Raw genomic sequence first — 26,341 nt, 5'->3', positions numbered from 1 at the left:
TGTGGTGCCCCAGTCAAATCCAGGACCTTGATTCTGGCCAGATCCTTTTAGTCTTAGAAATCTGGGGCTCATATGCCCATCTTCAGAAATACTCTGTTCACGAAGTAGCTCTCTGTCCGGGCTGGGTTCTCCCGCACGCTACCCTGATTCCCTGAGACTGAGCTGACCAGCCCTGACCCTTCCGAGGAGGGAGCTGAGGGACTTGACACAACGAAGCTGGAATGCATACCTGGACGCCCACCTTCTTGGGACAAGGCTGAGAGGTGCGGGAGCAGCAGGGGAAGGCCCTACCTTGGTGTGTCCAATTTTGTATTCATTCGTATCCAGGCCCAAGGCCCCAAGCAGCAGCTCGGAGGCCTTCTTGTTGTCCACGAACCCCTGAGGGATCACGCTGGGGTTTAGCACTTGGTACCTGCCGGGAGAGACGAGGACAGCCCCCATCAGTCCCAGGCTGGCAGCATAGGACGTGTGGCCGCACAGGTCCCCTGGGTCTGTGGGGTGGCCTTGAGTCAGGGATGTGACTCATTTTGCAGATGCCCATGGCAGGTGGCAAGCAGAGGGAGGGGGCTGACAGGCGACGTGGGGGCCTGACAGTCCCTGTGGCTTGGGAGTTCCGTGGGAGAGATGGCCCTGGAAATGAAGACCCCAGCCTCTTTCCTTCTGATCTTTTCTTCCAGGCATGGGGGGGGGGGAACTGCTTCTTCCTTAGTCCTTCCCCAGGTAGGGAGCTCAGAAGGCTTGAACTTGGACAGGTGGCCTCTAGTGACCCTTCCTGCTCCATCCATCTGTGGTCATGTTCTCGTAAGTGGGGGGGGGGTGTCAATGTCAATGAACCCCTAGGTGGAGGTCGCCGTTGGGGTTCCCCCAGAATCAGACCTTGAGACCAGGATTCCAGCGCAAATAGTCTATCTGGGAGGCAGCAGAGGGAGGGAGTGGGGCAGGAAGCCAGGAAAAGGCAGTTCACACAACACACAGCTGGGGCTTCGTGTGGCCGGGCGGCGCGGGGAGCAGGGGCGTGCTGGACCCGGCTCTCATGCGAGCTCCGGTGCCTCTCTTTCCAGCCCCGCCTTCGGTGACATCGCATGGGCTTGAAATCAGCCTCGGTGGGAGGACGTAGAACATGGATGCTGGCAGACACTACAAATCAGGGCTTCTTTTTAAAAAAAATTTTTTTTTGGTTCTTTGTCGGGCCGCACCTGCAGCATATGGAGGTTCCCAGGCTAGAGGTTGAACCGGAGCTGTAGCTGCTGGCCTACACCACAGCCACAGCAACACGGGATCCGAGCCACGTCTGTGACCTACACCACAGTCACAGCAACGCTGGACCCTTAACCCACTGAGCAAGGCCAGAGATTGAACCTGCATCCTCATGGATGCTAGTTGGGTTCATTAACCACTGAGCCACGATGGCACCTCCTAAAATTTTTTTTTTTTTAACCCGGAGAGCCTGTGGTTAAACATTTCTCACCACAATGCCCGTACAGAACAGGCTGCGGAGTTAGTCCACCAGGAGGGGGAGGGAGCCAAAGTCTTTATACACCAACTGTCCTCAGTGGTTGGTTGAGGGCCACTCCTGGGGAGGCATTACTCCCAGATGCTCTCAGGCCGCCAAAGCAAAGCAGGCTCCAGCAGCCAGAGAGAGGCCTCAGGCAAGGAAATGCGGGTGCTGGCTGTTGCAAGTTGGGTCACTGTGTCCTGAAGCAGTGACAGCGAGACAGTGTCTGTCCATCGTTGCCCCCACAGTGTCTGCCACAGTGGGACTGTATTTATCAAGCGTCGGCCCCTGAAAACTGAGAACTGTACTCAGGGTGTCAGCAGGACACACTCACCTCTGTTTGAACTCTGGGTACTGCAGCCTGTTGGGGGAGCCCTTCCTGCAAATACGGATGCCTTCCAGGACTCCGTTGCAAGCCAGCTGGGCATCCACCACGCCTGCCAAGAGGGAGGGCGCAGGATGGGGGCGCGGGGTCACTGCCCTGGGGCAGGACAGGCTACTCCATGCACTCAAGGAGGGCCCCAGGGAGTCCCAGGTTCCCCACAATTAAGCCACGGTCCAGAGGTGCTCCTGAGGGTGACGTCTGGCCAGGTGGGCACCCCTCTGCTTTGCTAAGGAGCCAGAATACGATCTTTGGATGGGTCCATTGTGGGGGTTCTTTCCCATCATCCTTGGTAATTAAAAGTGGGCTTGGTTGGGAACGAAGCCCAACTTCACAGACCCCGAGGACCTCCAGCCAGGAGACACGTCCCTGTGACGAATCCGACTGCTCGAACTCATTGGGGGTAATACAGCGGACGAAATGGGGGGCAGCGCTGTGGAGAGTCGTCATCAGCCTGTTCAACTGCTCCTGGTGATGGGCGAGAGAGAAGCAGTGAATCCCACGCTTGGGAGAGGTAGTTCTTCCTTAATTTTTTTTTTTTTTGGTCTTTTTTGTCTTTTAGGGCCACGCCCAAAGCATATGGAGGTTCCCAGGCTAGGGGTCTAATGGGAGCTGTAGCTGCTGGTCTACACCACAGCCACAGCCACGTGGGATCCGAGCCGCATCTGCGACCTACCCCGCCTCCGCTGACGGCAACGCCGGATCCTTAACCCACTGAGGGAGGCCAGGGATGGAACCCGTGTCCTCCTGGATGCTAGTCAGATTCCTTAACCACAGAGCCACAAGGGGAACTCCTCTTTAGTTTCACTGAATCAAAATTAAAATTCTCTCAGAGGTTCAGTAACTTGCCCGAGGTGACGTGGTTCCCAAGAAGCGGGACCCTTGGAACTCAGGGCTGGCTCGTAATAGTATTGAGCTCCAAGAAGGCGCCCTCGTGCCTGTGTGGACAAATCTCACTCCGTTTTTAGCCTCCCTACTGGATGGGCCCTCCTCTTCCACTTGGCTATGTCCAGGGAGGTGGCCCACTCTGCCTTAGGACAGCTGCCGGGCCCTTGGGAAATGCTGACATATTTCCTCTTGAAACATCTCCCCATTTCTTCACTTTGGAATGTGTTTCTAGTAATGCCGAAACGTTATGACCAGCCCAGAAGAGCTGCCAGCGCTAGATCCTAGGTACTGATATTTCCACTTGTTAGGCTGGGCAAGTCCCACCATTCTCTGGTTTCAGTGGTGCCATGGGACCGGGCCATCTCTAAGGGTTTCTTTCTGCCCTGTGGTCCTGTGGGTCTATGCCCTCTTCAGAAGGAAACGGACTCCTCGAATGAAAGAGGAAACTGTCGGTACAGAAATGAAAGCATCCCGTCCTGGGCTGTGAGGTAGCAGCCAGACCACCAGCCCAAAGAAAGGGGGTGGGGTTGGGGACAGGGGTCACAGGTGGCCTCGGGGGCAGCCCCTACGTACCCTGTAGAAATTGGAAACTGTCTTGAAGGTGGATCCTCGCTTTTGCTTCTTGGTCCCAGCTGAGGAAGAGAGAAAAGCACATTTTATGTCAGCAGCGAGGGGCGGGCACCCCATTTAGGGCTCTCTGATAAGGATGTGCATCCTCTGGTTTTGAAAGATCTTGTCCTGGGACCACCCGAGGTAGGACCGTCACCCCAGGAAAACAAGATCCACCAGGGAGAAGGTGAGCGGGGCTGTGGCTTAATTGCCATAAGCAGTGTTGTACTCCCCGGAGGGTCTGTAGCCCTTCGTGATTCAGGGCTGGCTCCAGGGGCCACGCTGCCCCCACCACCTGGGGAAGAAGAAGAGCCCACGGACCATCTGGGGGAACTGCATGCTGGCGGTGGAGACATCTCTGAGCCCAAGGGGATTTGCAGTTCTCGTCTCTCTGAGGGGCGGCCCTGTTGAGCTGGGACCTTGGCTGGGTAGGAAGCAGGGCTGCGCTTGGCATTTGCCTCAGACTGAGGGGAGCAGGGGGCAGAAAATAAGCACAGGGCATTTGGGCATCCGCTTTTCCAAAGCAGTACCATTGCACCTCGAGGTGATAGGGGCCTAGCGGTCAGCTTGGTTGATGGAAGCTCCCAGGATGCATCTGTATCTCTTTATCACACTAGCATCCTTGGCCTCTCTCAAGCAACTTGTCATTCATTCATTCACTCATTCACTCATCCATCATCCATTCATTCAACAAGAGTTGAATATGAGAATTTGATTTTCTTCTTCTTCTTCTGGCCACCAAAGGGCATTAGCACAGAGAGACTAGATGCAACACGGGGTCAGCTGTACTTGGAGTCTCCTCTTCTTTGAAGAGAAGGCCCAGGATCCCCAGACTTGATTTCTGGAACAAGCCCACCACTGTTTCATTCAGGGGGTCTTTGTTCTTCTCCAGCCAGCCCGAGATGTTGTAACCCACCTGAAGGGGAACATATGCCAGTGTTTATATTTCAGGCCCAGCGTCCACCTTTCAGGTCCCACGGACAGAACCCTGACCTCCATCTCTTTATGCTCTGGGGTCCCTGGACCAACCTTCAGCCCCATCTCCTGGGGCTTTAGTTCCTGTCCTGGTGACTTGCCTGGAGGCCCGAGATGTCCCTGAGCCCCAATCTGAAGTGAGGCCCCTGTCCTCTGCTGTCTTGGGCATTTGCAGCTTACCCATCCGGGGCACCCCATCTCTGAACTCTGCCCGCAAACTAAGACTCCCCAGCTGCTCTCTGCCACGTGCGATCTTCCCTTACAGGTCTTGTTTTGCTGGCCACGCCAAGCCTCCCTGACCCCTGGGTCTTCCTCCACCCAGGTGGGCTGATCTTACTCCAGGCTCCGTGATGGACATTGACCAGTGGAATCCTGAGCCCCATGGGGAACTCTCTACAGGGGCATCTGCTCTCTCCTTGCTGAGACGCACACATCCTCCAGCCAATGCCCGGTGGAAGGGGGGCTCCATCCATCCAGAACTGGGGATTCCGTGTGTCCAAGTCATTGGACATGCACTAATTTCTGGTTCCCATTCATTATACCATGTGGCCCCAACTGGAGAGGTAAAGAGGGAAGGCCCCTTCAGATCCTTCCAGTGAGCCCAGGGAAATGTGGGTTTTCCTTCCCCTACACAGTTACAGCATTTGTCACCTCTGGGCCTTCCTAGAAGGGCACAGGCCCCACCTGACTTTGCATGTCCCATTGCTACAGACACAGAGTCCTCATTTCATTGTGGGAGGTGAGGTGCTATTTGCTCTAGGTAGCAGCACAATTCATTTTGCTGGTAATTGGCATGGTTATGGTTGTTGGATCATAAAAGCTTGGCCCTGATGCCCAGTCCAACAGCAGCTTTCCTGGCAGCTCTGTCCTAAGGCTGCTGTTCTCCGGCCATTAAACCCACAGAAGCTTAACGAACTCCTTGGTAGCAGAGGCATTAGCATTGGCACAAATACTGATCACCTCCCTTATCAATTAATCACGTAAACCTGAGCCCTGGCTGCCCTCAGTTTTCCTCTTCCCCAAGGACTAGCTTTGTCAGGAGCGAAGGAGCCCCCCCTGTAGATGTCACTTTGTTGGTTTGGTGGCCGCGAGCTGTCAGCAGGATGCGTTAATCAATTGCGGAATCATTGATGGACTCCTTCTTTTGGCAAGTGGCATTTCTGACGGGGATCCAAGTTTAGCCTTCGAACTGAGGGCCGTGGACAATGGCGTGGCCCTGGCAGGTCTGAGGGCATGAACTGCTGGCTGGAGGGCATCCGTGGCTGATCGCTTTGGAATTCCCAGAGTGAGAAGTGAGGAGGAAGCTATTCACCCTCTCAGATGGTGGCTGTGCTAGTGGCAGGCGGGAAGCCTCGGAGGGGGCAAGGCTGATGGACCTACAGCTGCGCGAGCGGGAGGCCCGAGGCAGGGGGCCACAGGGGTGCCCAGGCGGTACTCCCGGTGCCTGCGGAGTGGATGAGCTCGAAGTGGGTCTCGGGCCCCTTGCCCTTGCCCTTAACCCCTTGGACTTGAGGAAGTTGCTGGACTTGCCCAGGTGGTTGTCGTACAGGGCTGCCTTGAACATGGCGTCCGTGACCTTGGGGAAGACGCACTGTTCCTCCAAGATGGAGAAGATACCCATGGGCTAGAAGGGAAGAGGATGGCATGAGAGGAGACCGATGGGTGACTCTGGTGTGGGCCTGGGGTCAGGGGGACGAGTGACCCACACCCCGTGAGGCCAGCCAGGGTGCGGACCTCTGAGCCACGACCTCTGCGAAGGCTCTGCTCTTTGAGTGCCAGGACAATTTAGACTTGAAAGAGGCTAGAATTCATCAGGTCCCATAGAAGGGAAGGGGAGACGGACGTCTCTGAAGGGGCTACAGAGCTGCCCGGATGCTCAGCCCACCCAAAGAGTGGTGCCAGGCAGGCCTGGCTCGCTGGAAAATGGTGAAATGTATGGACTTGTCCTCTCTGTGCTTAATTCTCTTTTATCTCCTTCTCCTTCTCAGGGATGTCCTCAGCTCCTAGGGGCTGGATGTGGTTCTAGGTCTCCTCTCACCAAAAAAAAAAAGCTCACACATGGCATTAGAGACTTAATACGCACCCCCCCACACACACCCATGAAGGGTCTGAATTTCTAAAGACTCCTGGAAGCAGGCAGTGCTTAATATATGACAGCGAGACAAGGGGTATTTTTAGACGTTGGGGTGGGGGGGGACAGGCAGATTGTGTGCCCAGCCTGTTTTTGGAGACTCCTTTTCGGGGAGGTAAGGCTGGCCACACCTTCAAGAGCCCCGGCTGCCTTGATGACAGCTTCTCTCTGATGCGCCTGAGGATGAGCTTTGGAGACAAAGGGTGTCCTTTCTTTTATTTTTTAGCTTTTTACTTTGAAATAATTTCAGGCTTGCAAAAACAGTGCAAAGCATCCCAGGTACCCTTCATCCAGCTTTTCCAAATGTTACCACAACCCCTATGCAATAATGAAAACCAAGACGTCAACACCAACACGATGGGAGGATGGATTTGCTCACGTTTTGTCACCGGCCTCATTAACGTCCTTTCTCGGTCCCTTTCCTGCATTTCGTCAAACTACATATTCTTAAAAAATTTTTTTTTACGTGATGCAAGATAATATGAAAAAAAGAACGCATATATGTGTGTAACCAGGTCCCTTTGCCATACAGCAGAAATTGACACAACGCTGTAAACCAATTATACTGTAATAAAAAAGAAATTATTATTGAAAAAAAATTTTTTTTTAGGGCCACACTCGCAGCATGTGGAGGTTCCCAGGCTAGGGGTTCTAATTGGAGCTACAGCTGCCAGCCTTCGCCAGAGCCACAGCAACACCAGATCCGAGCTGCATCTTCGACCTACACCACAGCTCCTGGCAACACCGGATCCTTAACGCAGTGAGCGAGGCCAGGGATCAAATCCGCAACCTCATGGTTCCCAGTCGGATTCGTTTCCGATGTGTCACGACGGGAACTCCTATCAGAACATTTTAAACTGAAATATATAGTTGATTTACAATGTTGTGTTAGTTTCAGATATGCAGCAAAGTGATTCAGTTATACATATAAAAATATTCTTACGGATAATTACGAGATATTGTGGGTGGGTCCCCGTGCCATACAGTGGGTCCTTGTTGGTTATCTGTTTTATACACAGTGGTGTGTATACATCGAATCCCAACTTCCTAATGTATCCTCCGCCAAACTATGTACTCTTGCACAAGTCCGTTTGCTCAGACATTCCCTAAGGTGTGATTACAAGGGAGGCTCTTAGGTGGCCTTAGTTAAAACCTGACTGGGAGTTCCCTGGTGGTCTAGTGGATAAGGATTCGGTGTTGTCACTCCTGTGGCTTGGGTTCGCTCCCTGGCCTGGGAATGGCCACATGCCATGGGCGTGGCCAAACCAAACCAAAACAATCAAAAAACCTGACTCTGCCACTCGCAGGATGGATGACCATGGGCAAATGACCTCATGTTTTTGGGCCGCAATGTTCCCGTGTGTGACATGGTTATAATAAATTACCTCCCCTGCACAAGGTAGCTTATGATGATCCCATGAGCGAAGGCAGAAAACGGCTGCACTAACAGTGGCCTTGGCAGAGGTTGCTGGACCCATTTTGCAGAGAGGAAGCTTGGGGTCAGATAAGCCAAGGTCATCAGCCGTTTTGCTGACTCCCCCGAACTCACAGGCCCCAGGGAGATCCCCTCCTGAGACGTGTCCCGCTCGGGGCCCTGACCTTGCTCCATCCCCTCCTTGGAGAAGGGGAGTACCTTTCCCAGGAGGTCGATGCAGGCCCGCAGGTCAAGGCCAAAGTCGATGAAGACCCATCTGATGCCTTCCCTCTTGTGCTCCTCCTGCTCCAGCACGAACATGTGGTGGTTGAAGCACTGCTGCAGCTTCTCATTGGTGAAGTTGATGCACAGCTGCTCGAAGCTGTTGAACGGCAGGTGGGAGAGAGAAGGAGGGGCGTCAGGCAGCCGCAGTCGGAGCCTGTCCCGGGGCCAAGGGCTGGGCCCCAAGCAGAGCTAAAGCTTGCAGAGGGCCGACCTGTGATCAGCACCGCCCCAGATGCCTTCACAGCAACCACCCCATCCGTGCACCCATCGGCCCCGCAAGAAGCTCTTCTCGTGGACGCCCCCCCCCGGCAAAGGCTCCGAGCGGCTTGACGACGGGGCCAGGACCACTCCGTGCCGATGCTGGTGTCTGGTGTCGGAAACTCAGACTCCCTACCCGGTGTGGTTAATGGACCCCATCGTGAGAAGAACCGCTTTCTTTCCAGGAATAGCAATCATTTGAGATGCGTGATGGATCGGACCCGTGGGTGCCTTCGGACAATCCTCTCTGTCTGGGTTTTCTCGCCCTCGTGTAGAGGATGAAGGGGTTTGAGGGGGTTTACAAACCTTTTAATTGTTTTTCAAACCAGAAACTCTTTTCTCTGAATGAAACCCCATGCGGAAGCCTCCTATGAAAAATGCTTGTCTGGTGATTAGACCTGAGTCTCATTTGTGTGGCAAGAAAGAGAGGCCACTAGTACTGTGCTGATAAATGAGCTCTCATTGTCTCTCTCTCTCTCAAAAAACAAAAAACAAAAACACAACAAAACAAAAAAAACACCCACAACCTGATTTGTAGTGTTAGCCAATTTCCATGATGTAAATACACCCTGGATATGTATCAACAGGATGTCAACGGGTTCACAGCAGTCCTGAAAATTTAACCGTCAGCTCTGCTGAGCCCGTCCCGCCCGGCTCCAGCCAGCACACCCCTCCTTCTATTCTGCTGTGTTCACACCGTTCTCTGTGACTTGGGGCCATGCACATGAAGAGAGAACCTTTTGGAGACCAGAAGTCAGAGACCCAGGAGCCAACTGAGATTGGCTAGCCCCAGTCCAAGATGAGAAACAAGACAAGCTTGGTGAAAAGCGGCTTCTAAAGGGCGGAGGGCCACCCCAGAGCAGAGGCCAGGCACACCTCAAAGATCTCGAGGCCGGCGACGTCCAGCGCCCCGATGAAGAGCTGCCGCTGCATCTTGGTGTCCAAGGTCTTGTTCATCCGGATCACCAGCCACTTGAACATCTTGTCGTAGACGGCCTTTCTGGAGCTCCCCAGAGTTGAGACCCACGAGGTGGGCGACTTTGTCAGCCACTGAGTAGGGACAGAGAAAGCAGGTGAGGGAAAGAAAGCTGGGGCAACCCCGGCAGCGTCGGCTGTGTTTAGGGAAGGGGTTGGGGGAGGAGGAGGAGGACCCCCCCCCCCATGGCCAATGAGAAAACAGGTCTGAAGCTGTCCTATTGATATACAATGGAATATTACTCAGCCCTAAAAAAGGACAAACGTTTGCCTCTTGCAGCAACATGGATGGATGTGGAGGTCATTATGCTCAGTGTGGTAAGTCAGACAGAGAGAGAGAGAGAGAGAGAGACAAATGCTGTAAGGTAGCACTTATATGTGGACTCTAAAAAGTACCACAAACGAATGAGGATAACAAAAAAGAAGCAGAATCACAGAGAAGAAACTAGTGGTTACCAGTGGGGAGTGGGAGGGGGGAGGGGCAATATAGAGGGAAGGGAGTAAGAGGTACAGACTTTTTAAGTATTAAAATGAGCTGCAAGGATATATTGTCCAACACAGGGAATATAGCCAATATTTCATAGCTGTAAGTGGAGTATAACCCGTAAAAATTGTGAGTCACTATATTAAACACCAGGAACTTAAATAATATTGTCCATCGACTAGACTACAATTTTTAAAAATTTAGGAATGAGGAAAAAAAAGAAAGCAGAGGCCTGAGACTGGTTTCCCCCCCTCACTCAAGGTCAAGTGGAAAAGCAATTACAGAGCCCCAAATCATGTCTCTGACCCTGTCGTGTCTCTGAGACTCTCGATGTCTGGACGTACAAGGAACGTTCTGGGTTTGCAGGACGCCTGTGAAAGGCACAGGAAGCAGGAGAGCCCCGCGCCCCCTGCATGGCCCCCGCCCCGCACCTACCCTCTGTGGTGTCCACCTCGGCCTGCTCCTCTCTAGCCTTCTGCTTGAACTTCATGTTGCCAAAGTGCATGATGCCCCCGGGCAGCTTATACACGCCGATCTTCTCCTCGGTGCTGAAGCCCAGCACGTCAAAAGCCACCTGCAAGGCCACAGCGGGGAGAAAGCCCAGATGCCCCTGGCTTCCTGTTCCGCAGAGTGGAGGCCCCCGTGGAGTGGCACCGGAGGGCCACTGGGCACGGTGTTGACCTTGGAGGTCAGACACACCCGGACCAGAGAGAAGTCTGTTTTCCTCCAAGGCGCCCAGACCAGAGGCTCTGCAAGGGAGTCCTTGTATTTATTTAACCTCCCTGGCCTCGGTTTAGACATCTGCCGGATGGGCATAGCAGGTGGTCGTCGGGATAAACCAGAATGATGGGTAAATGTTTAGTCCAGTGCTTGGCACATAATAAGAAGTGGCCCATATTATTAGCACGGTTATATTACAATTAAGGCTCCTTGCTGGGCACTGGGAGGAGGGGAAGGCCAAGCTGCACGAGAAATCAATTCCATCGTCAAAGAGGTGAGAGTACATGACACAGCTAACGAAAGCCCCAGGTGCTCAGCGTCACAGAGGAGGAGAGAGAGGGTGCAGCGGGGACTGGAGGCTCCCATCCAGCAGGAAGGAAGGGAAGGCAGAAAAGGTGTGTGGACTAGACGGTCGTGTAAATCCCTACAGCATTCCTGTTCAGTGCTGCCAAGAGAAACTCTGCTTGCTAGGACAGGCTTGGGATAAATGCCAACTGCACTCCCAGAAATCTCCAGGGGAGAATCCGGGCTGCTTCCTGGCAGCTCTGAGGGCCCCCCCCCGCCCCCCACCGTGGTCCTGCCTAGGTCTGGTGGCAGTGCCTGCAGGGCCCCAAAGTTCCCCCCAGTCTTTCACCAGCCCCGCCCACCCGCTCACGTCTGTGATCTGCAGCTCTTCCCCGTCGTCCACGTTATCCACGACAGTGACGCCCTGGCTCACCCAGTGGTACACCTTAGGGTTGGGGACCAGCAGCAGGCTTTCCGCCAAGAGCAGGAAAGCAGGTTAGTGGCTTGGTGACACGTGGTTTTCTTCTCTTTTTCATTTGTAATCCATATCGCTAAATGTCTGCCATGTGCCAGGTGTGATGGTGGCTTTGGGGGACTCTAGAGCTGAATAAGATGTGGTCCCTGCCTTCTGGGAACAGCCAGAGTCATGGAGGGGCTTGAACAGGCGTGTGAGGAACTTTAGAGGGACCAGAAGGTCTCAGGATCGTGGTTGTGGCCTCTGTCACCTGGCCCAATATCTGGTACCTAGCAGATAACCCATAAATAGTTTTGGAATAAATGGATGCCTATATCTCTCCTTTCTCTCTCCTATAGAGAGCAGGTCACACTTGAAGGTGGAAAGAAACACACTGCGTGCAGCAGACAATAACAATCACTTACATATAATATGCATGGGATGGTGTTGCTTTTACGAAGAAGTATGTTCATTTCTATTTTTCTTCAAATGTGTGCCCCTCTTGGTCTATCTTTCCTTTTTCAGTTTTGGAAGAGCTATGTGTGCAAAAAATATTTTTCTTTCCTCTCTGCTGTTGAGAAAAACTACAGCTCAAGAAGGAATATAAGTGGTGCCTGCTGCTCTGCTCCAGGGCCAGAGAGGCAATAGGGCTGGGTGGGGAGTGCGGCAAACAGGAGAGCTTGAGCTCCATCCAAAGGGGCTACCACCACTCACTGCCCTGATTAGTGACATGTCAGAGGGGAGGCCCATGGCTATTGGATCGTCTGCTCTACCAGAGAAACCAGGAAAGTAGGTTTTTATGTGAAGCCTTCCCATTTCAAAATGCCATATATGAATTAAAAAGTACACCGTGTCCAACACAAATAAAACCCATCCCTGAGAGGGGGATGGTACTCGATACACCAGCCTCTGGCTGGGATAGGAGGTGTGTATGTGGAAGATTCAGTTATCATCCTTCCCCCAATCTTATCTGCTGAGCAGGTCTGCCGTGGACACTTGGGCACGTTAGTGCCTGCGCAGGGGCTTCCAGCCGAGTGGGTCAGTGCAGCCTGCTGGCCAGGCTGCGCACTCAGTGGGCCACATCCACCCAGAGGAGAGCCTGTCACATGCAGTGGTTCTGGGTTGCCTTCTCTGCTGCTGTCTGAGCAAGACCTGGGGAGGGCTGTCTAAAGCCCTGTATCCCAGGTCCATGTCTCACTCACGAGATGCGGGCATCCAAAGCCCCATCGGTGAAATGGGCCAACAGTGGGGTGACGCCTCCTAGGCTGTTGCAAAGTGAGGAGAACTTCGAGGAACTTCCCTGTAACTTCACGTAACTCTAAACCCCAGGGAATCTTGCAGAACCACAGGCATCATTCCAAATCCTCCTACAAGGGGCATCCTTTGGTTATTGAAAATAGAGGACAAGCAAGTTACGAGTCCATCAGGCAGACGTAAAGATCTTTACCAACAAGCTCAGGCTTCTTGTTGCAGAGAATCTGGTAGAAAATGTGGTAGCTCCTCTCAGCGGCTTGCTGGGAGATGACCCGCAATTCCTCTAAGAGATCTGGAAAAGAAAAAGCAAACGCACCCCTGCGTTCAGCCCTGTCTGCCTGGAGTGCAGGGCTCCGTGGAAGGCAGAGTTGCCCTCCCCATAAAGCCGAGTGCCCTGGCCAGTCCCGGGTCTGCTCTTCCCTCTCCCCCAGACCCACAGCCTCTCGGGGTGGAGGGGGGCGCGAGGGGGAGGGCTGGTCTCCTGGACTCGAGACAGGCTGTGTTCAGAAAGACCCCGCGCTTGGTTTAATGTCCCTCTGCTGCGATTTTGAAATGCGTAATACTTTTCATGGTGCACTGCCCCCCCACCCCATACATCACGGAGCTGGACCTGCCCCCAGGAGCCCTCCCTGCCCCCAGGGCCTGACTCACAGCTCTCCATGTCTGCTCCAGCCAGCTTGCCGGTGGTTCTGAAGTGGATTCGGGTGAACTTGCCCTGAGCCGGGAGGGGAGGGCGGGTGGTGAGAGAGGACACCAATAGCTCTGGACCTGGGTTTGGCTACTGTGGCTCACTGACCGCCCCCCTGGGTTCTAAGGGCACTGCAGGCATGTAACTGCGCCCAAGGCAGCTGGGCCAGAGCCGCAGGCTTCACACGCAGATGGGCAGAGAAGTAGGAGAACGGGTCCTGGCGCTAAATCGATCGTTTGCAGGTTTGGGACACTTGTGCGGGAGAAGGGTGCCCCCAGGAGGGGCTGGGGCCCTTTGGAACTCGCTTAGAGGCAGGCGTGCCGGTACTCTGCCATGTAGGGGGCGCTGTACCACGTCGCCTTTTGGGGAGACACCACCTCCCTCTCCCTGACCTTTGGCACAACCGCAGACAAATGCCCCTGGGAACAGGAGTCTCTCTCCATCACCTTTCACCTGTTCCCCCCCCCCCCCCCCCCCGCCCAGCGCTGGTTTCTCAGGCCCCCTGAGCTCAGGCAGCAGGAGGCCTCAGCAGGACATGGGGGGCCAGCAGGGACAGGTGCGCCACTGCTGAGTTCCTCCCATGACCCCAGCGCCCACCAGGGCCCTGGGGACAGGGCCCCTCCTGCATCCCTCCAGCCAGGGACCCCTAGAGGGGGCTCCTCGGCTTTCAGCCATTGCAAATCTCTGATTCCCCTGTTTTGACTTTGACTCTCTCCACCCCGTGTGCCTCAGGCTCCGCATTCAGGCTCTTGGATTTAGAGCCTGAACTGGGCTTGGTTGGATGCAGGTTTGAACTCTCTGGGAAGGAGAGGCCGGCCCTCGCGTCCTCCCACTGGCGAGTTGCAGCCCGGATTTCCTGCCTTGGAACTGGGTGATAATGTCTGCCCTGCCACCCCCAGGGCCACCACGGCCACTGGCACACTTACAAAGCGGGAGGAGTTGTTGTTTCTGATGGTCTTGGCGTTCCCGAAAGCCTCCAGCACAGGGTTCGCCTGGATGACTTGATCCTCCAGGGACCCCTGACCCAGAAAGAAGTACAAGGTGGGGTCGCCTTTTGGTGGCTGCTTGGGTACCTGGGGCTTTCAAACGACGGTGGCGTATGTGCCAGGAACCAAGGAGGAACTCGGGGCTGGAGGGGGCGTGGGGGGGGCACCGCCTGATGACCGTCTCTGTGACAGAGGGCATCTGCCCGTTATCTGTGACCTACGTCGCAGCTGGCAGCAACGCCGGATCCTTAACCCAGAGCAAGATCAGAGTTCAAACCCACATCCTCATGGATACTAGCTGGTTCTTAACCCTCTGAACAACGACAGGAACCCCCTGTAGGCCTTGATTCTTTGCTGTTGGTGATGAGACTCCTGTGTGAGCCTGAAAACTCTACTCTGGGCATCCCTGGTCTTCTTCTGAAGGCGCCTTTCCTCTTTGTCAGCTTTTTATCGCTGCCGCTGGGCCAGTGCATGCTCCCTGTGCCCCTGGGGCTGCCAGGGGCTGCAGAAGCCGCTAAATCAGGAGCTGGCCTTCCCCTCTCTCCCCTGCCAAGCACGAGGGGCTCTGCCACTGGCCTTTCTGAGGGCCGACGTGGTCTGGGGCATCAGAATCCATCCTGATTCAGGGGTCAGACCTTCTCCCCAGGGGACCCCGCCGGAGTCACTTCTCTGTAAGCCTCCATCTCCTCATCTATGAAGTGGCAGCTGGGAGGGTGATATGGGCACTGCTGTGTGGACCCAAACATGGGGCAGGCTGGGGACGAGAGACCCCTAATCTGCCGGTGGGGCCCTACCTTCTTATCCGAGGACTCTTTGCCACTTCCTCCGATGTTGGCAAAGTACTGGATGACCTTCTTGGTGTTCTCAGTCTTGCCAGCCCCGGACTCTCCCCTGCAGGTGGCAAACGGGAGCAGACAATCCAAGCGATGAAAGGTGCAGGCTGGGTGTTGTCACATCCCACCTGGGGACCGTCAGGGTGGGACCAGGGCTGGGCAAGGACAGCCTTGGGCACGGGCAGCACCCCCCACACACCCCCATGTGAGCAGACGCAGCCTTACTCACTGCCACGCACTCACTGCCTGCAGATTTCCATACAAAGTCTCACCAATTCATTCTAAGAGGGCTTCATTACATGGGAAAGACACAGACCTCATTCTATGTCTATAGGCTGAGACGCAGAAGGGACACTTACGTGATCAGCATGGACTGATTTTCACGATCTGTAGGGAGGGGCCGGCAACGGGAAGATGGAATGAGAAAACACTTAGAAACTCGACATTTGGCCTCACCCCAGCTGCACTGTCTGCATCTGCCTGCGTCCCACCCAGCCTGGAGAGAGGCTGCAGCAGCCTGCGGACACCTAAGACCTTGGATTCGGTGGCATCTGGGGCCACATGCCTGCCTCTGCAGCCCACCTCCTTGCAGAAGGGGCCAAGAATTTACCAGCCATGCTGTTGCTACCAGTCCCGTCGCATAGAGCTGTGCAGTCATGAGCAACATACGAGACATGGTAATAAAATCATTTCACCAGACCTCTGTACCATACTGCAGAGATGGGAGGGCATGGTGAAGCATTGACTCGAGTTCTGGGCAACTTATGTAGCTTGGCATCCCATGTATTTGTAAATATTCCTTTTCTAGACACGCCCGTGGCCTGTGGAAGTTCAGGGGCCAGGGACAAAACCCACCCCACAGCAGCGACCATGCCAGATCCTTAACCTGCTGCGCCACCGGGGAACTCCATCATCCCGTGTTTTGGGGATGTTTAAACAAGAGGGGGGTGTGAGGTAGGGCAGGGAATTAGCAAATTCTAAGTATTAAAATGAATAATTGTAACCGAGCAACGTTAAAAAAAAACCCTTCGACGGGTGGTGTGAGGTCGGGGTTGGGACTGGGGAGCACGTGCTTCTCATGCATTTGGAGCGTCGGTGGCGGAGGATGTTTCTCGCTCCGCCGGAACGCAGACCCCTCCGCACGCACCCATGAGCATGTCGTGGTAGGCGTTGTCTGAGATGGAGAAGAGGTGGGGTGGCATCTCTGTGTGCTTCTTGCCTTTGTACATGTTGGCCACGCGGGCCCCGTAGATGGGCAGCCACCCGTAGGGGTTGATGGTCACGCAGAACAAGCCTGAGTAGGTCTGGCGAGAGGCAAGGAAGATGGTGAGCCGCGCCCCCCGCACCCTGTTGCCCTCTCCCCTCCGGACCCCTGCCCTCCGCGGAGCAGCCTGGCTGGAGGTACAGTCACTCTCCGGGGCTGGGGGACCCAAAACCTAAGTATGAGTCTTTCTTCAGTAAGCAAAACCAGCCTTCTCTTTAATATATATCTGTTTCATTGTCTTTTTGGTTTAATTATTTGAATCAATAACACACTCATTTGTATGGACAAATATGCAGCAAAAAAGACCCCCAGCGGGCTCAGTGCTGCCCCTGCCTCCCACAGGGGAGCTCCGTAAGGGCTTCTTTTTCCTCTTCCACAGATTCTGATGCACCTGCAAAGCCAGACACACATTCGTAACGCTTCGCAGTGTTTTTAAAACGAACGATTCATTTTCTAGGATACGGTCTTCTATCTGGCGTTTTCCACTTCATATATGGTGGAGATTCTCCATGAATGTTCACGGAGAGGTTTCTGAGGGCGGGGGGTATTAGCAGCTGTGGAGACCCCGCCATGTGGACACAGTCTGCAACTGGTGGGCAGCTGGGGTTTGATCCACTTTTAACAAGAGACTCCATCTCCACTCTTCACCCCAAGGCAATTAGGTAAGGAAGCCATCCCATTAAAAAAAAAAAAAATCAGAAAACCCAATGAGATTAGTGAAAGAAACAATCTGAAGGCAGAACAAGCGAGGGCAGGAAATGGCCAGATCCACGGGTCTCAAACTTTTCCTTCTCTTCCTGGACACTCACATTGACCTCTGGGGCCCCTCAGTCTCTGCCTCGTTTCATATCAACCTGAAAACTTTCCATTTTTGTCCAAGTGGGGAGACACATCCCCCAGCTTCTTTGCTGAGCTGCAATATAGTGTGTTTTTTTTTAATTTATTTATTATGGAAGTATGGTGATGGCATCAATTTCTGCGGTATAGCAAAGTGACCCAGGCATGCAAGTGTGTGTATACACACACACACACACGCACATATATATATACATTCTTTTTCTCATATTATCTTCCATCATGTTCTATGCAAAGAGATTGGATATAGTTCCTTGTGCTGTACAGCGGGACCTCATTGCTTCTGGATTCTAAATGTAACAGTTCGCATCTGCTCACCCCAACTCCCACTCCGTCCCCTCCCCCCCTCCCCCTTGGCACCCAGTTTTAAAAGGAACCTTATTAAAAAGAAAGCGAGCCAAAGAAGGAGGAGCAGAGACCAGACAGAGGTGAGAGGATGATACACCGTGTCTCATCCTTGGGCTCAGCCATCGAGTCACTCTTTCCCTCCAGCCCTGTCTCCGGGGTGGGGCAGAGAGCAGAGCAGAAGCTAGTCAAGTCCCTGTTTGGGTCAGAAGGAAAGGGAGAGGTCCCCCGTCACCCTTGCACGAGAGGGCAGGAGAGGGCATGAGAGGGAAGCCGTCGGGGCCAAGGAGCTGCCCCGCCTGCCTGAGTTTTTCAATCAGGGCTTCAAGCAAGGTGTTTGGATTTAAGAGGGGACTGCTGCCCTGGTCCCTCAGGCCACACTCCACAGAGCCCGCAGCCCCTTAGCCCCAGGACGTGGTGTGGCCACCCACAGGATCGTCGGTTCGGCTGCACAGGGGCAGCCAAGCCCCAGGCTCAGCCAGGGCCAGATGTGGCTCTTCCCAGGCTGAAGTCCAGGGATGCCCACTGGCCTCCAGGCCCAGCAGCTATCCCCGAGTTTTCCAGAGACCCCTGGTACCACATGGGGCGACGGTGCTGCCGGGGGCCTGAAGCTGGAGCTGAAGTATTAGAGTAGGACGGGGGGAGGAAACATTTGGCAGCTCTTTGGCGGTCACCACACCGTGGGGGAGGGGAAGGAAATCCCCAGTGGCCTCTGACCTTGAAGTCAGGCTCCAGCTCACCTGTTCCTACCAGACAGCGTCTTTCCTTTTTAGTAAAGACATCTAGGGAGGCAAACACCAAAGTCCCTTATATCCTGTTTTGAAGTTAGCCACCAGCACCTTCGGGAAGTCTTAGGATTTCCAAGATGGTCAGGGGACGGATGGTAACCCCCTTTGCTCAACCTGGCACAGGGCTCAGTGTTTGGTGAATGAATGCATGGTTGGATGGATGGATAGAGGGAAGGAAGAAAGGAAGGTTGGAAGAAGGGAAGAAAAGGAGACATGAATGGATGAATGGATGGACGGGGAGGGACGTCTAATAAGGCCATATGAAGACCCTAGGGGGAAAATGATGTTTCGATCGGAGAATCTCCGGTTGAGATTCTCAGTGCAAGGTGTGCCAGCTGCCCATGGATTTTGTGTCATCACTGAGGTGCCAAAGCCTTGGGGTGGAGATCCTAACACGTCAGAAACGTGGTCCCTCTGCCCCTGTCCCAGCCATGGTGTATGTTGGTTGCTGGGGAGAGTAGATTAGCTGCCCCCTCCCCATCAGAAGGTTTGCCACCACCCCTTCCTCCCCAGCCCCGGCCCCAGCACTCACATAGGTCCTCATGTTGACGTAGCGTTGGCCTAGATTGTTCAGGACGCTGGCCTCGTTCAGGAAGGTCATGTCCGCCATGTCACTGGCCTGGTAGAATTTGGGTGGATTCATCTGCTGGATGCCATCCCTGTTCACGGTGAGCATCTGGGGGTCAGGACACGGCAGCACATGCATTAGGACAGAGTACTGTCACAACCCTGGGGGCATCCGGCACAGTGTACCTACCACACACTCTCTGGTGTCCTGCAAAAAAGCTGGAATCAGTGGGCTCAACTCCGGGTCCAGCCATGTCCCGTTGACTTGGGACAGGGAGGGATGTCCAAAGCCATAGGATCCCTAACTGCCTTCCCTCTGAATCAGGGGTGCCAGGGGCTCCCTTGGCTGGTTGCTGGGAGAAGTACATGACCTTAGTTGGGATCATGTCCAAAGACCTTGAAGTTCCCTCCCTACGTTCAGAGCACCTCCAGCCTGTGCTTCTCGTCCAGCCAAGTTCACTGCTGGCACTTGCTCATTGATCCCAGGGACACTCTGCAGAGATGGGACGCTCGATGCTCTGCCTTGAGAATTTGTGGTGGTTTCTGAATAACGGTGAACATTTCTATTAAAAAAAGACATTCCCCTGCTCCCAGCAACCCCCCTTGAATGATAAAATTGAAAGCAAGCAAGCCAACAGACCAAAAAATAAAAAAAAAGTCAATAAAAGACAACGATGATGAGTGGTAGATGTTTTACGGTGAAAATAATACGGCATAAGCATCTGGAGCTCCTGCGCACAGCAGGCACATCCCAGCCCTGCTCTGTACCCCAGTTTTTCATCTGTAAATGAAAACGAGCGCCAGCTCCTAAATGGCAGCATCTGGGACCGAAGTTCAAGACACGTGATCCAGAAAACAAATGTCTTTGAGCTGCCTTCGGCCTGAGATGCTAGGCTTAAACACCAGTTGGGGTTTCTGGGACTTTTCATAATTCATGAGTCCAACAGGCAGATCATTTGAAATCTTGACAGTTCTGGAAAATCCACCCCGTCATGATCACCACACCCCTTATAAATCAGGCTGAGTTTCATTCAAAGTCCCTTTCTGGGAGTTTCCTGACAGCTGGGCCTCACCCACAGGCCCATACTTCTCTTTCAGCCCCAGCAGAGGAATGGAAACCTTTGCCTGTATCTACGGAGCCGGATGAGTCAGTCTGTTCTGTCCCAAACCTAGCTGCATGGCGTATGACTGCAGAGGCTCACCAAGTTAAGAGCTGTCCTTACACTGCCTCCAGACGGGGGCCTCTGGGGTTCCACTCCCATCATCCATCATTCCTGGCAACACTGCAGTGTCCTGCCCTTCCGAAAAGGATGTTTCCCCTGAGAGCTAAGCTTGACTTTCGCGTTCAAACCCACTCTAACCCAGCTCTGCAGCCACACCCCTCAAAGGAGGTGAGGCACAAAGCTTAGCGGTGGCAAGTTCTGACCGTGGAAAGTCTCTGTTCTCTTATTCATGAAATTCACCAAGGACAGACCTCCCACTGCCCCATTGCAGCCCACTGTGGAAGATGAGGGGGTACTTACTGCAGAGGGGCATGGGTGTTTGAACCATACAGCACGCTTTGAATCTGATTTCATCACACCCTACTTCTGTGACTGCAGGCAAGTTACCTACAGTCTCTTGGATCCTCTGCAAAAATCGGGTGCGTCAATCCTACTCCAAAGGTTAATGAAAGGATGAAGCAAAAGGTCCAGCGCTTCCCCAGGAGTCTGCCACGGGGGAGGGGGTTTCTATCTACGCTCAAGCCACTCTCTTCATAGTCAGACACGGTGTGGACCAGCAGAAAGCGGGGTGCTAGCAAACCAGCTGGACGGAAAAAAGCAAACCTGATTTATACCATTTGTCAATTTCCAGGGCGTGGCTCCCTTCACCAGGGGGACATCAGGCTGCCAAAGCTTTAACAACTGGCTGCAAAGCCCCTGAATGTTTACTCTTGGATCCTTGCAAGCCAGCTCCAGCACTCCACCGCCATGCAGCCAGGGGCTCGGAGCCACCATCGGTAGCTCATGACCCTGGAGAGCTCACCCAGATCAACCAGGCTGTTCTGTCTCACGTTCCTCAAGATATCATGGGCAGGTAGTGCAACTCCCCCAAGCTGAGATGTCCCCTCTCCCTCTGAGGAAATAGATTCCGCATGAGAGGTGTTTGGGGCTTTAAGGACAAATAACTGCCATGATAATCTCTCCCACACAGGCACTGTTTTAGGGCACACAATGTATTTTCATGCCCTATCGTGCTGGAATCTCTATGGTAAGAGAGCCAAAGCTCAGAGAGGGAAAGTGTCTTGCTCAGGGCCCCACAGCTTGAGGGTCATTGAGTCTGAACTTGAACCCAGCACACGAGACTCAGAGGCACCGGCTCTTCTTGCCATCCTGCCTCTTGAGCAGAAGTGTGGACGGCAGAGCCCAGGCGTCCACTGCTCCTAAAGCTCAGTTCCATCCTGGGGATTGTTCCCCACTCACCTGGTTGGTGATCGTCTTCACGGTGACTTGGTCACCCTGTTTGGACTGGATCTCCCTCGCGACAAAGCCCTCCTTCTTGTCCTTGACCCAGCAGGACCTCTTGATGTCTTAGGGCTTGTTCATGGCTTCGATCCTCTCCTTTTCAGGAGGCACCAGGAAGGGCATTGGGTCCACATCGTCCCCATATTCACCTTTGTGTCCACCGGGCATCGTGGCTCAGCTGAGGGAGGAGCAGGAAGGAACCACAGGTGGGAACCAGGACTTCCAGGGTGCTGGAGGGGAAAGAGAGGACTGTTTGCCAAGACTGTCATACAGGCTGGGGCAACCGCCTGAGGGAGACGGGGGCTGCTTCTCTCATGTCTCTTTGAATGTCTTGGTCCTTTTAGGTCTTAATCACCAAGAATAAGAAATAAGCTAATAACTCCTCAGGCACCACGTCGCAAAACCCTTCTGTATCTGTGGTGCCATACACCCCTCACGCTAAGGCTGTGAGGTAGGGATCGAGGAGCTCATTTTATGAAGGAGAAGATGAGAGCCAGGAGAGGTGAAAGCATGGACATTTAACCATCAAATGGGATGAGAAAACAGTTACCGATGGCTTTTCATTTCCCCCTAAGGTCAGAGTAGAGGCCACAAGCCACCATAGTACTAGCACTGCTGTGGCTTGGCCCCAACAGAAATCACAGCTGTTTTTCTTTCATTGCAGTATGGCTGTGGACAACTCCAAATACTACCTAACCCTCGTCTCAACTTTGAAATGATAGTGTTATTAGACCTTCAGATACTATTATTGAAATTTCATAACAACATGTATATTTTAATTGCTATTCAGACGATTTTTAAAAATATTTCGACAACTGGATTTTAATACCAGTGGTTTCCTTTGTGACCCTTTGTAGTTTATTTTATGCACATAGAAACACTAATCTGAGCAGAGATCCACAGGCTTTACCAGATGCTCAGCACGTTCCTGGTACAGAGTAACTGCCCCAGATGAGGCTAACCTGGGGTCAAAGCTGTACCTCTTGGTTTTCAAATCCAGACAATATCACCATACAGCAGGAAGAAGGAGGACTGGGGACTCGGAGTAGCAGAGAGAGAAGCAGGGGCATCTCAGCTTGTCTTGGGATAAAGGACCTTTCTAGGGGTTTGGGGAGGATGTGGTTCTGAGCCCCTTTGCCAGCAGTGCTGTTCTTGAGCCAAGGGTACAGCCTCCACCTTTAGGCAACCCAGCTGGGGATCATTGCTTCCACCACGCTATCCATGGGGAGAGCCAGCGTTTCCTGCCAGGGGCCCAGGTGTTTCCAAAAGAGGCTGAGCCAAGGCAGGTAGGCGATGGAGACAAAGCCAGCCACTTTGTCCTCTTCTCATCTCGCTGTGGGGTCCAGCTTAGAGAATTCTAGTTGGAGTCAGATTCCCCAGCCCCAAAGCTGGCCCATTTAGCAGAAAATAAGAGTGAGAGAAGGGGTTGGGGTCCTGCGCCCTCATGGTCCACAGACCTCTGTGCTCATCTGGTGATGTTTGTGGTTCCATCAGACAACATTTTAAAGTCAAGTAAAAAAATATGTAAGATCACCAAGGAAACAAATGACATTAACATGTAATTAACATGCATGAATCAGCAATACCTGTGCTTCTTTACTAGCGTATCCAATTACATCGTCTAACGGCAGGTCTAACAACCACGTCAACCACTTTGAAGCAACAATGAGAATTAACCATCTTTTGAGCGCCCTGCAACCGTTGGAATGTGATAGGAAAATATCTGTGACTTCCGTTGATGACAAAGTCACAGGTACTGTTAATATGATGGTGACTTGCCACCTGTCTTAAAAAGGGAAGGAAAGGATACATTTCAGTTAAAGGCAGTGAACATCTGGGGTTCCTGTTGTGGCTCAGTGGTTAACGAATCTGACTAGGAACCATGAGGTTGAGGGTTCGATCCCTGGCCTTGCTCAGTGGGTTAAGGATCTTGTGTTGCCATGAGCTGTGGTGTAGGTTGCAGACGAGGCTCGGATCCCGAGTTGCTGTGGCTCTGGCGTAGGCCAGTGGCTACAGCTCCGATTGGACCTCTGGCCTGGGAACCTCCATATGCGTGGGTGTGGCCCTAGAAAAAGACAAAAAAATTTAAAAAATAAAATAAATTAAAAATAAAAGCAGTGAACATCAAGATGGAATTGTTTGCCCACTGAAAACCCCCAGCCCAGAGTAAGAACCTTGCCTGATCCCTCCTGAGTCCCATCTCTGGGGACCTTGGGGCTGGGAGTCCTTGGTTTCTGCCCATAGCTTTGGACAGTCCGTGTCCAGTGTCCAGGAACCCAGGCCGTCAATTTGCCACCAGTCACCTTGGGCAGCTCAGTGGCCTCACTGGGTCTCCCCCACCCCCTTTCTGGAAGATGCGACTGCTCAACATAAACTTCCTTTTGTCATTCATTGTCCCTGTTGGCACAATGGCCTTGCCTTTTTTGTGGTCTCATTTTCATGGTTCTGAGTAACATAGATGGAAGTCCCCAGGGAGATGAGACCAAAATCCACTTGAAAGGAAAATGCAAGTAGCAGCAAGGTCAGATTCAAATGCATTAGACTTGTCATTAACAACTGCTCCTGTCTGAGCACTGGGTTCCTTTTTAATTGTTCTAATGAGGGCGGGAGGGCTAGAAATTCTCCTTGATTTATTCCAATTGGGCTGCTTGTATTTTTTTTTTTTTTTTTACAGGCTGCACCCAAGGCATATGGAAGCTCCCAGGCTAGGGGTCAAATCAGAGCTACAGCTGCAGGCCTACACCACAGCCACAGCAACACCAGATCCGAGCTTCATCTGCAAACTACACCACAGCTCATGGCAACACCGAATCCTTAACCCACTGAGTGGGGTCAGGTTTTGAACCAGAGTCCTCATGGGTCCTAGTTAGTTTCATTACCACTGAGCCACAATGGGAACTCCGGTATTTTTTTTTTTTTTTTTTGCTATTTTTAGGGCTGCACCTGTGGCATACGGAAGCTCCCAGGCTAGGGGTCAAATCAGAGCTGCAGCTGCCAGCCTACACCACAGCCACGGCACCGCCAGATCCAAGCCACATCTGCAACCTACACCACTGCTCACAGCGACATTGGACCCTTAACTCACTGAGCAAGGCCTGGGATCGAATCTGTGTCCTCATAGGTGCAAGTTAGATTCAGATTCATTCCCAATGAGCCACGATGGGAACACTTTTTTTTTTTTTTTTTATTTTAAATAGTGGTTTTGCCTTGAACCGTAGGCTAAGATGTGATGGCTGGTGTCCCAGCCTGGTGGCCTGGAGCAGAGACCCCTGGGACCAGGTATTGCCCTGAAGGCTGTGCAGGCCTCTGACACCACGTCCCACCCTTCTCACTGGCCACCAGCCCTCTGCTTAGTTGTCACCCCACATCCCAGGGCCCCTTGCATCCAAACCACTCCTGCCCCCCTGCCCCAGACAACTGCTCTTTTTACAGACGGCTTCAATCACCAAGACCCATTTTTCAAAATCACAAATCATCCACCAGAAAAAAATTCAGCTCGTGGAATGCAAAAGCTGAAAGGATCCTGGGGGAGAGGTGCATTCCAGAGTGTGGGAAGGGCAGGGCAGGGATTGAAGCCGGGAAGAATCCAGCACCCGCTCCATCCCCTGGTGGAAGGTGGGAGGCACAGCCAAGTGGGGTTGCTCCCGGTTCGAATCTCGCTGCTCCTGTCTCACTGTGGAACGAGACAGCGCTCTCCCTCCCTGCAGGTCCAGACCCCGGGGAGCTTTGAATGACACGCCCACTCTGCAGCCCCTCAAGAAATGCCCACCCCTGCTCCCCCTCGCTAATCTCTTGCTACATCCACCTTGCTCCAGTGGCCTCTCTGTGGCCCGCCCCCCCCTCCCATTTCCCATCTCCCTCAGCATCCTCCGTGGTACTCACCTGAGACCACACTGGAAGAGACTGGGTGCCTAGTAGAGGCTGGCCAGTCCCTTTTACACCCGCCCAACAGGTCTGAGCCAGCAAAACTTAAAAAAGAAAAGAACCCCCAGGGCTCCAGTGGCTCAGCTGACCTCACCTTCCAGGGCCTGACTGGATGCTCCTGGGTCCCTCAGGGAGGATCAGTGAATGCCCTGATTCTAGAACATTCGCCTTCCTCCCATTGCCCTTGTGGGGAAACTGATGACCTCAGCCCAGGGGTGCAGGCTGTGGGCAGAAAATAGAAGAGCTGGCTAATGAGTTTCCTCTTAAAGCTGTAACTGTACCACGGAGGGGGCGGACTCTTAAGGAGGAAAAGCCAGGTGGGCTCATCCAAAGCCTTGGGCAAGGATGTGCCCAGATGACCATTGAGGATTTTGTCCCTTTCACATGCTCAGGCCAGAAATGTGAGCTTGGGCTTCACTCATCTGATTACGGCTGTGCCCCCCAACTGCCAGCCCATCACGGCCCATCATAGCCAGCAGAGACCAGGGGGCCAGGGGGCAGTGCCAGCTTTGAGTTCTAAAGCCCTACCTCTAATTCTTCCATGGTTTTCTGTGCATTTCATGACCTTGGGCAAGTCCCTGACCTCTCTCGCCTTGCCTTTCCCATCCTTAAAATGGGACAGATGGACTCTCAGAGTCCTTTGGGTCCTTCTCAAGCTTGGAGATGGCCTCTGGGTCAGGAAGGGAAACTGCCTGGAGGACTTTCTTCCCAGCATCTGCCAGCATCCCATCTCCACCCTCAGGCCCCTAATTTACTCTTTCCGTAATTGAAAAAAAAATCAACATACCATGAAATTCACTATTTTAAGTGAATAACTCAATGGCACTTTGTCTATTCACCACGTCATGCAACGACCCCCTCCGTCTAGTTGCAAAACATTTTCAGCGGCTCACATGGAAACCTACCACTCATTACACAGTTTTTCCCCCAGCCACCGGCAGTCACCAACCTGCTTTCTGTCTTTATGGTTTTACCTCT

General features: G+C 53.2%; 1 protein-coding gene across 1 annotated transcript in view; it reads right to left on the bottom strand.

The window, feature by feature from the left end:
• LOC125126920 (myosin-16-like) overlaps positions 1–21,607 on the bottom strand; it is a 34,576-nt gene extending 12,969 nt beyond the window's left edge. Inside the window, 20 exon segments of the mRNA XM_047779258.1 lie at positions 292–412; positions 1,830–1,932; positions 2,243–2,345; positions 3,339–3,397; positions 4,164–4,290; positions 5,780–5,850; positions 5,853–5,973; positions 8,114–8,285; positions 9,315–9,525; positions 10,281–10,470; positions 11,272–11,377; positions 12,805–12,901; positions 13,261–13,324; positions 14,224–14,316; positions 15,078–15,174; positions 15,476–15,503; positions 16,264–16,420; positions 18,901–19,044; positions 21,398–21,478; positions 21,551–21,607. Of these exon segments, the coding sequence (XP_047635214.1) occupies positions 292–412; positions 1,830–1,932; positions 2,243–2,345; positions 3,339–3,397; positions 4,164–4,290; positions 5,780–5,850; positions 5,853–5,973; positions 8,114–8,285; positions 9,315–9,525; positions 10,281–10,470; positions 11,272–11,377; positions 12,805–12,901; positions 13,261–13,324; positions 14,224–14,316; positions 15,078–15,174; positions 15,476–15,503; positions 16,264–16,420; positions 18,901–19,044; positions 21,398–21,478; positions 21,551–21,607 (2,202 nt within the window).
• Positions 21,608–26,341: the final 4,734 nt, after the last annotated feature.

Source organism: Phacochoerus africanus, chromosome 5, assembly GCF_016906955.1.
Source record: "Phacochoerus africanus isolate WHEZ1 chromosome 5, ROS_Pafr_v1, whole genome shotgun sequence".
NCBI classification, from domain to species: Eukaryota; Metazoa; Chordata; class Mammalia; order Artiodactyla; family Suidae; genus Phacochoerus; species Phacochoerus africanus.
Note: the sequence above shows the minus strand (reverse complement) of the source record. Positions and strands in the feature narration are given on the sequence as shown.